Consider the following 11,232-nt stretch of genomic DNA (forward strand, 5'->3'; position numbering starts at 1 on the left):
ATTTGTTCCGTTCTTATAGAACATTCCTATCCATGAGAACCTTCTGACGGAACACAATTAACCTACCACATCACAAACCAGGTATGATAAAGGACTTATGAGACAGGTACTTTACACATTTGAGTATGATTTGGTAAATGCAATACAGTCGTGCAGACAGAGGGGATGCAGCAAGTCAGATCATACGGGGTATATTTCATGAGTGCACGCGTTACCAAAAAGCAAATTTTGCTGCTGATCCAACTCAAAGCAGTAGTACGATCAGATCACTTATGCTCAAGTTCAGATTACGCACTGCTAGTAAACCATGTTAGGAATTCGAATTTTTCATACAATTGGTAGGTCCCACAACGCACAAAACAACTCCGTTTCGGAAAAAAAAAACGCGCAAAGCAACCATTAGCATGTGCAAAAATGCTTGCTACGTGTTCTTCTGCCATCTTAATCCCTAATGGGACATGGAAATAAATAGTCTCGATCTGTTGGTCTTTTATCATTTATTAGAGCATCTCCGCCAGTTTACATATTTTGGTTACGTATACATATAAACCGTCATCGTGTGGCATGCGTGGTTAGCTATTTTTTCAAACAAAAAATACATATAAACCGTCATTAGTCCAAATCATTGGCAAAAAAACTGCTCCACCAGTATACCTATCTGATTTGGTATCCTTATGTTTTTTAGGTAATTATCTATCTTTCTCTCTTCTCTACTCAAATGGCAAATATACGTAACGAGAATGCCATTTGACAAAAATTCCAACACAACAGGGGAGACCAACCACCGCAGGGACATTTTCCGCTCTCCCGTCCCGCGCTTGCCGGCCGCTCCTCCCCGACCTTCGACGCACCGCTACTGTTCTCTCCCGCTCCTCCCTAAGCCTACATGACCCTCTCCCGCCGTCGACTTGCCGAAATCTGGCCGAATCCGGTGCCGTCAAACCTCTCTGAACCTCTCGCGCCGCTCCCCGAGCCTCGCCACCCCTCCCCAACGCCGGTCATTGTCCAACCACGATTTGAGGCCGAGCCCATTATAAAATTAGTGTAAAACTACTAATATGCTAAGGGTACAAAATTCTACCAATATGCTAAGGGCCAAGTGTCAAAATTGGCAGTTCGCAAGATGCGACATACAGAAGTGAAAATGCAACAAGTAGAACTAACCACCAATAAACTCGAGAATAAATTTGAAGCTGCACAAGAACTGATTACCTGTAGACTAATTCCGGTGGAGAATATAAGCATTCTTTACAGGGAAAAGAAAGAAACATGCATTACCGCTATTTACTGTCCAGGGCCTCTCTGTTCAGTCTTGCTCAGGGAAAACTCTATCGAGGAAATGTACAAATCGTTTCGAATACAAATTCGGATCAACAGCTGATATCGAGAGGGGATCAAACTTGAGTGATTTGACTGCATGCTCCACTCGTTTAGACATATTGTACTCCTGCAGTATGTCTATGATACCAAGGTAAAGTACAACATCGTATTCCTCAACCATGTCCGTGCTTTCTAGCAATTTCCGAGCTCGAGCTGGCATATTTACCCCTAACTGCACACGGAACCTGAATATACATTACACCATAATCAGAAACAAAGCTCATCTTGGGTAAGATTAATATCATGTATAGGACATAACTTTCAGACGAAAAAGAAAATATAATATAACTTTATAAGTTATATAGACACATGAATAAAATGATGCATGTTAAAGCACTTAGGTGAATTCGTCGTAAGAAAAAATGCTCTCAAATTTTCATTCTGAATTTTAAGTCCCAGGACTGTGTGGTTGATTTGAATTGCAGTATATTTTGGACAAAGTCAGGAAAATCTACCTTCCAGTGCCTGGCAAAACAAGATCTACTTCTTCGTAACCACCTTCTGATGCTCTAACCATGCTTCCTCTAATGTGGGAACCGCCTACTGTCGTACCTGGCTCGTGAGCAACTAGTAGAAGTCCCTTTGTAGAATTTATATCCTCATAATGCACTGGAACACTACCTGGTTAAGGTGAAAAAGACAAGTTGTTACTCTTGGGCAATGGATGCCTAGATGGAAGTCAAAGCTGAAAGTTGGGAATTATTACCAATACAAAGAAACTATATTGTACAAGTGTGCAAGCTGAGGGAAAAATACTAATCTGAACATGGATTCATATGTTCTCGTTTTCAAAATGTACGAAGCATTGCATATTTTCTTTCAAAACATTACAAAAAGATTCATGCATGTATAACATGGATATAAGCATGTCCATCCAAATTTTGGTACGAAAATATGACCATTTGAGAGCTGGGCAAAAATCACAGGTTCAATCTTTTCGAAATAAGTTAAAGGGACTTGTATTAGCCCATTACACAGCAACTCATTTGTGATTTTTGCACAGATCGCAAATGGTCCAATTGTTTTACTAAATCTACAGACAAGTTTCTACATCCAACCTTTATCCACGTGTATGATTTTTTCCTAATTTTTAGCGAATTATAGTTATGACTTCCTTTTACCGACATCCAAACGGGTTCATACCCAAGTTCGAAAATTTGCTCTACAATCTGAGGTACTTGTTTCAACTTCCAATTTAAGAAAAGGTCACCATGTCAGAGGAACATAAGACATATTTGTACTTGAGGTAGGGTACATACAATCCATTTCGGATGAATTTCCACTGCTTTCAAGGGTGTTCTGATGTGACGTGAGAGTCTTCAAGTGATGGGGAGCTCTAAAATGGATTCCCAATAGCATGCTGTAGTCAATAATAGATTGGGATTCCAGGAACATACAATCAAGAGTTATCTGCCTGAAAATCGTTTGGCAAAAGCAGTTATCAGTTATCATCAACTCGGTAATTATTGAATTACATATTTACTACTCCCTCCGTTCTTCAACGATTCATGTTCTAAAAAAGGACATTCGAGATCATCAACAGTTTCGTGAATTCCTAATTTCCAAACTGGTAACAGATAAAATACCACAGCAAAAAAGGTGCAGTTCAACTACAGATGCCATCCCATCATATATTTACTCCTATAAGGAAACTAGTTGGTGGTGATGGTCCATTTACTTTGGGAGATAGACTATACCCAGATAGAAAAAATATGGATCAATAAACGAACAGCCTACCTGAAAAGTGCCTCCCTCCATGGTTTATCAACATGAAAAGCGTGTGATAGGTCAAGATCCTTCAGCGTTGTGTTCTCATTAATTTTTTGCTTTTTCGTTGAACGGCCTTGTGTAGAGCCCTTTAAGTCATACTTACGGTGAATTCTCAGCTCCGTGCAGAACATATTTCCCATCACAACAAATCTTACCTGCAATAGCACCATATATGACTAACTATTGCAAATGTCTATGAGGTAAACAACAATAGTGCACCAAAAATATGATCATGTACCTTTTTTCCAGCTTTTAGAGTAATCCTGTGCACGCCAAAAAACTTCGTAATCAGAGTATTATCATAAGCTTTGACATGATTGTAATATTTTGGAAGCATCTTCAGCAGTATCTGCAGGACGCATTACATCAAACCAATCTGCAGCAGGCATATGTTATCACTCAACAAGGATGTTAGCCGGTTTTCTTTTTGTAAAGCTCACTTTTACTCATATTAGAATGATTGAATAACATTGTCTTTTCTGGAAGAAACTTTTCCAGTTGTAAATGTAATGATGGTTTATCTACATGATAAGCAGGGAAACCACAGTCGTAAACAATTTGAAGAGCCGTACCTTCAGCTCACTTTTTCTCAAGGTTTTTATGACAAATCGTTCATCCTGGGAGAGATAGAAAATACTGCCACTTTTCCCAGGTGAAGAAAGCTCCTTTAGACTGTCACCCCCACATATAGACATCATGTAATCTGCAGCATCAATATGAAACATTTCCCGAAGATTCCTGGCAAACATAAATTTGTTACTCTCACAAAATATTTAACTACGAAGAACAATCAAAGAAAAAGCAGAAGAAACAGTTAAGCATCATGGTTGCTGCAATTTTCTCTTCAGACTTCATCCAGCAGTGTTTTCTACAAATATTATACTAGTGCCATAACTATTGACATACTTAAATAAAAGAATACTTGAATTAGGAAACGTGTTAGATAGGGGTGAACTATTAGTCTTATCATAAGAGTTCAGCTTGACAGATGCCGATTATTGTTGATGTAATTTTCGCTTCAGACTGAATCATCCGGCACTGTTTTCTACAAATATTATACTAATGCCATTACAATTAATATACTTTTAAATAAAAAAAATACTTGAATTAGGAAACGTGTTTGATATAGGCGAACTATTTTTTGTCATGCGCTTCAGCTTGAGCAGGGTTACGCTGTGACTCCACCTTCAGGCCAGCCACAAGCTTCATGAATGTTTTGGCCATGAATTTCTTGCCAGTGTTTTTTTATCAGCACCTGATTTGTTTGAGATTTAGTATTACTCGCCAAACAAAATCTGCTTCTTTTTGGTTCAGATAATGAACTATATGTTCCAATTAACTCTGCCATTTTCTATTAGTCAGTTGGGGAGTGGAGAACCGCAGAGGACACCCTAATATTTCACTATGGATGTGTGAGCCACAGATGTATACCAATGAAACGAAATAATAAGAGTACAGTATGATATTCTAAATTCTTGCATAGTTAGGCAATTGGAAAGAGACATACCGGAAAACCATAGGACAATAGTCTTTCCAAAAGAAATTGACAGAGCAGTGTGGAGGGGTATACTGTGAACCCTCAACGGGGAAGTACATTCTTATCCGTGCTCTAGGTCCAAAATCATTTGAACGAACTTCACGCAAAGGTACAGGGGTAATTTTACCCACAGTATACCTGAAAAAGATGTACAGCGTGGTCAATACATAGAGAAGACTGTTACTGGGAACACATACCAAACGAAAAAAAATCACCACCAAACAACTTATGCGTTAAAAAATATGACTAATGAACCCTCTAATAGCTAAAATAACAACAAGGCACTTAAAGTCTGAAACTAGACTGATGGTTGCATGGGTATATGCATGCTATTAGGGGCAGTGTTGGAAAACACACCAAGGAAATATGACTGTCAAGAGTATCAGTGGATGATCCTTTTATTATCAAAAGTGTCAAGTACTCATGTAGAAATGATATGATTGTATTATTAAATAAGTATTTGGGGTGTCTCAAATGGACAATTACTCAATCCTACGAAGTACTTGGAGAGCTTGCTTCATTTAGACGTATTAACAGCACATGTCAATGGATGATGGTGCACCAGTTCTAAACAGACATATGCAGGATGAATAAACCAGAAAAATACAAGGTAGACGAGTATAAATTCAGATGACACAGAAATTTGCACAGATGCATGGATGCCATTCAGCGCTCACCTGATGCCAAGTTGCAAATTTAGCATTAGATAATAGCTCCTGTGCCCCTTGTAAATAGTCTCCATCGGTCCTCTAGCTTGTTTTTGCCAGGTATTTTCTTGTGTTTCACCGCTATCCAACATTCCTGAATCTTTGCCTTTTGGCTGCTCCAAGATAAGCACTCCTTGAACGTATTCTCGTTCGTACACCAAATCTTTATTAACATCATTTTCTTGTAAATGCTCATTACCTGACAAGGATGCATTGGGTAAATCTTGTGACAAGTGATTTCTGGAATCATCATAAAAAATTGGTGTTGTGCCATTTGAAATGCGCTTGGGACGATGAAAGAATCTACGCAGTCCCCATTTGTTGCACAGATTTTGCAGTAGAAACAATAGTCTAACATTGACTGTTTCATTACTTGAACTTGAAGCACTTGCACCATCACGAGTTGTTGCACACTCAGAAACTTCAAGGTTACAGGGTATTTTACTTCCTGGTTCATAAAAGATGCCATGCCCATCCTTGACTCCCCTGTCCCATGTACCAATGTAACATGCTCCTGATGCATATTTGCAATAACCTTTCCCATGAGCCAGCCCATTGAGCCAATTGCAGTCAAGAGTATCACCATTTATCCATTGCATTACTCCTCTGCCATTCATGTTACCAGATTTCCAGCTTCCAATGTAGATGTTGCCAGCAGACCATGTATATTTACCAAATCCATCTGGCAAACCCTCATTCCATAAACCTTCATACGTATCAGAGTTCGAGTAAACCATTGTCCCCATTCCCTGCTTTTTGTTCATCCTCCAACAACCTTTGTAGACTGAGCCATCTACTCCCTTGAAGGTGCCTGTCCCGTCGATGAAACCTCCACGGAAGTCACCTACATAAGATGCTCCTGAAGGCCACTGTATTATTCCTCTCCCAGTCATTTTGCTTTTGTCCCACTCACCCTCATAGAGGGCTCCATCTGTCCACATATACTTCCCCATTCCATGAGGAACTAATCCATCGAAGTTGCCCACATAAACATCTCCATTTGGAAGGGTATCCCCCCTGATCAGAAAGAAAAGAATAAGTCTATAAGCACCCACTCGTTAGCTGTATTCAAATGTATACCAGATAGTGGTTTCATGCTTTCTTCAAAAATGAATTGCACAAATGTTAAAGTAATGCAACTAATGGTGCGTCGGGCTGTTGTAAATCAGGTTCTCGTTTCAATGTGCGGGAAAAAGCATTGAAGCACTACCGCCCCAAAAAATAAAGGTAGGCTAATATTGGAAATGTGAATTAGCACACCTTTGAGTGTTCCCCTTGCTTGTCTCTGCACTGGCCATCTCAAGGTTCACCAGAATAGCTCAAAAGCCACATACATACATGCGTCCTAGTGCTCTAGATGACCTGAAAGAAAGCGTAGAAAGTTGTCATACACTATGCAAGCACAGCACCTACGGGAACGAAAACAGATTCTGGGCATAATCATTATAGTACTACTAACTAGCCATAACTTTGTTTTGGACAAGAGTACTAGTCAAGTAACACAATAGACAAACATATGTTTCCCCCGGCATGGATGCTTCATTTCGTGCGACAAAAAAGGCATTTCTATTCGAACGGAGAGATTATTTTGCAAGTCCCTTTCCGTCACTTAGCAGCTCCAAGGGATGCACAAAACATCGAAACCCCAATTTTCAGCCACGCCCCTCACGTTCGTGCTTCCCCATCCCAGCCAGCACGATCGGGATTCCCCGTCAATCAACGAACTCATCGGAGCATTACCTCCCGCTAACGTACCTCTTCTCTTCCCCGTTTCCCTCCTCTCCTCTGCAGGCCGCAGCTTGCCTCCCGCAGCCGCCAAAAACCAGTTGCCCAATCCGGACGGGGGGCGCCGTCGCCGTCGGGAGAGGATGGGGCTCGATCCCTACGTCGGGGGAGGCGCACCGGATCGTTTTCGCTGGAGTTTGACCGACCGTGGCAGCTCACGGGCCTCGCCGCCGATGAGGAGTACGACGAGGCAGGAGGCGCGCGTGGCCGCAGCGGTGGGCGCGACAGGGAGCGCGCGCGATCGCCGGGGCAAGCAGCAGAGAGGGAGAGGGGGGAGTAAAGAGAGGAGGATGCTCTGCTCGAGGGGAGAGGAGAAGGGGAAGGGGACAGCGGCTGGGGCCAGGAAATGGTGGGGGACGGGGACGGGGACGGAATCAGCACACCACGTTGCGGGTGCGCGGGCGAGCTGGCGCCGACCAATCCCAGCGCGCCCACTTCGCCCTGATCTTTTTCTCCCTCCCCCTCCTTCCTTCCTTCCCTTTCCTGCGATGGGGCTACAACTAGAAGCGAGTATACTACTGGTATTATTCCCCCCTCAGGTCTTTCGGCGGCGACTCTCAATCAATCATGGAAAGCGAGAGGAGGAAGGAAGAGAGGAGGCGCGGGAGGGATTTTTCTTCCAGCCAGCCAGGTGAGCGCTCGTGGCGCCACAGCCGCCCTGCTGTAGCCTGTACTCCGCGCGTGCGCGTGTGTGGGAGATGGGAGACCGGGAGGAGCTGGCGCGTGTCCTCCTTTCGGCGCGCTGTTTGCGTTCGCGCGGGATGCCGCCGGATGGGGCAGGGTGTGTTGGGTTTTATCCTGTGGACGGCGTGGGCGCGGGAGTTTACGGGGGCACGGCGGCGGCGGCGCGTGGGAAAGGGCATCTGGGGGCATGGGGGGGCGGCGGCGGCAACGGGGAATCTGATCCCGTTGTGATGATCTTGGACCGGCTGATGGGATGGGGACGCTTCTGGGTTTTGGATATTGGAGTCGAAAAAGAAATTCTACCGGTTGGCCGTTTGGGCCATGCTACACAAGTGAGTGTTCGTTGGTTATCCTGTTTTTAGGACATGCAAGTGGAGTTTTTGGAGGAATTCGATTCTGCGGCAAAAATCCTTTGGAAGAAAAGAATAAGCTTCCGTGTATATTATTAGTTATTATTTTGCTTGTGTGACATTTTGTTTCTGTGGAAATTATTGTGAGAGAAGCAATAAATATTTTTTTAAAAGTTGAATCCTTTTCTTAATAGAAAAGTCTTGACATTTTTTAATCACCTGTTTTACGTATTTCTGTGTTGTTCTTACGTTTCAAAGTGGTTGAGTGAGACGAGCAACAAAATTTAAAAACTTGAAGTGCCAAAATATTCCAAAAAAAGCACACAAATGTTCAAGTATTTTTTAACTCAATGTATGCTTGCAAATTTTATTAAATAAAATTATCTTGGCTCGAAATCATATGATGGTTTTTTATAACAGCATTCCGTTGAGTGATTGCTAACCAAGTTCTCCACTTGGAAAATCTTGGGCGTTGACGAGATACGATTGTGTAAATTTGTCGAGTGGTCTTCAATAAAGAAGGGCACTAGATTATGGTTTCATTGAAAGGTGGAATGGGCCAAAGTAATATTAAGATGATTATGTTAGATTGACCGAATTAAAGTAGTTTAATGTTCTTTTGTTTGTTTTGCTCACCAGTGCACATTTATCCGCCTTCTAACTTGTTCATTACACGTGACTATATCTTAATTTACTGGTTTTTAATCGTCAGAAACCATTTTAGTTCCAAGGAGTTTTTGAATAAAACTTTTTGTTAACAAGCCAATATTTTTGTAACTCATCGTCGCGTACCATCTGACCCACGGTCTGCTTATGTCATAATACTGCTTAAACTGAAATGGGGAGGTTTGATGCTTTTATGGAATATCAATAGCATCGTCATGCCCTTCTCTATTCATTCTTTATTCTGTTTGACAACTGGTCACGACCAAAGTTTGAAAGAAAAATAATAATCCTTCTTTTCCACAAATAATGTCATACTTTCTCCGTCCAACAAAGAATTTCTCAACTTTGACTAAATTTGAATGCATCTATACACTAAGTCATATCTAGATATATTCAAATTTTGACAAACTTGAGACATATTTTGTTGGACGGGGGGAGTACATACATTTCGAGATCGAGCTTTGACCAACGATCAAACAATAATATGTACATTAAATGTAATAAGTTTTATGCTGTTGGAAATGCTTTTGAAATACGAATCCGATGATATAATTTTTGTAGCATGTAATCCTCAAATCATTAGTCTAATTGTTGATCAAAGTAAATTTTCAAAATGTGTGCGTGCCATTCTTTGTGAAAGGTGGAGTAAATCTCTAGCAATAAACCATGTAAATATGCATTTTGCGTGAACTATAACACATTGTTTAATGCTACGATTAAGCCACCTCCATGACGAACTGGCATAAATTCCTTTGCTCTGGTGGCACCTCCGTTGAAAATGAAGGCATCATGCCAATGTAAATAACACCTTTTGGATGCTGATATGTAGTAGTTGGTTTTTTTTTAAGGAACCGACCTGAGCACTGCCTTTTCATTAAGAAAAAAGCAACAAATATTTACAGAGAGGTGACATTTTTTCTAATGGTTAGTTTTAGAACTCCAAGTAATATCGATTCTTGCCTCCACCTTCAGGCAAGAACATTTATCACCAACAACTGTATGTTTTTTTTTCAAGAAGGCCAAGGCCATATATTAAAATCAACCAAGCCTTACAAAATCATCTTTAAAATAAAATAAAATAAAATTACACCCATATTATTGTAGGTAAAAGTCGTTGTCTTTCTCCTGCACCCGCCGGTGGCGCGCCATGAGCGAAGCTCGATGCTGCCTCTGGACCTCCGAACCACGTTGGAGCCAAGAAACCCTTGTTGACGTAGCAGCCGAGAAGTCGCCGGTCGGAGCCACAAGACGCCGGTGACAGTAATTTGGGAAACAGACCACCGTCACGGAGAAGAAAACGACGAAGAGGGTTGGATGACCATCCCAGATTCGGCCAAACGAATCCAAGAAGACCTGGCCGAACTAACTCCACGATGAGGTCGAAACTGGCCGAGTCTCATCGATCGGAAAAAGAACCAAAAAACCGATACGCGTAACCGACCTGCAAAGCACAAACACAGAATCAAATCCACCACTTCAGAAGAGTAGCGACCAACCGTCCCGCACTCCTCAACACCACCGGCAGGATCGCCGTCGACGTGGTGGATGAGAAGTCGGAAAAACCTTACTATTGACCCGCATAGTACCACTATCACCACCATAGCTCGGCTGCCAGTTGACCAAACCCTAGTTTTTAAGACATGCTAAAGGACTAAACGTAGAAGAAGCAGGAATCGTGGTTCCCCGGCCGGCCCGGAGACGAGATCGATCTGTAGGCGGTGGGTGGCGGCTAGGCCTGGGATCTATTTCCTATCGGGAGAATCCAACAACTGTATGGTGTTGGCCAGTAACGGCATGTCACCAACATATGCCAGGCGAATCTAGGACAATGGACAATCAGGCATCAAACTGATCATTTTCTTCAGCATACAAATAATGCCAATAATGTGCAGCATATTCCTAGGGATTACAACTACGTACCCAATCAACTTACCCAAAGCGCAAAGGTGTTCATCCTCGGAGAACGCTCCTTCTATAGCTTTTATAAAGTCTGATCATAGAGCTTCAGGGTGTCTACTGTTCTTCATGGTGTACACACTCTGCTTCTAGTTTAACAAAGCAGGTATATGATGTTCCAAAAGAAAAAGTTTTTCAAAGTAATGCAAGATTTCTTCAACTGTCTTCCAAAGTTTTTTCACACAACGGCATAGTACTTGACACATGGGTTGTGCAGTCACCCAACGACCCAAGCACCGTTTTGTGAGAAGCTAAAATGCAGTTTCCTGCCATCTTTCCCTAAAGAAAAGGAATTCAAAAAAATTTAGTTACTCTCAAGTTTGTCAAAATTTGAATGTATCTAGACATGACTTAGTTATAGATACATTCAAATTCAGTCAGAGCTGAAACATCATTT

The 11,232-nt window shown here is 41.9% G+C and overlaps 1 protein-coding gene across 1 annotated transcript; it reads right to left on the minus strand.

Moving 5' to 3' along the window:
- Nucleotides 1-1,205: 1,205 nt before the first annotated feature.
- On the minus strand, nucleotides 1,206-7,101 carry LOC100822182 (phosphatidylinositol 4-phosphate 5-kinase 1-like). Its single transcript, XM_024457549.1, is given in 9 exon segments — nucleotides 1,206-1,565; nucleotides 1,836-2,001; nucleotides 2,640-2,794; nucleotides 3,118-3,305; nucleotides 3,389-3,526; nucleotides 3,723-3,888; nucleotides 4,658-4,825; nucleotides 5,365-6,411; nucleotides 6,655-7,101. Coding segments are annotated over 9 exon segments (2,325 nt in total). The 5' UTR covers nucleotides 6,693-7,101; the 3' UTR covers nucleotides 1,206-1,306.
- Between the last annotated feature and the right edge of the window lie 4,131 nt (nucleotides 7,102-11,232).

Source organism: Brachypodium distachyon, chromosome 1 (genome assembly GCF_000005505.3).
Source record: "Brachypodium distachyon strain Bd21 chromosome 1, Brachypodium_distachyon_v3.0, whole genome shotgun sequence".
Lineage (NCBI taxonomy): Eukaryota > Viridiplantae > Streptophyta > Magnoliopsida > Poales > Poaceae > Brachypodium > Brachypodium distachyon.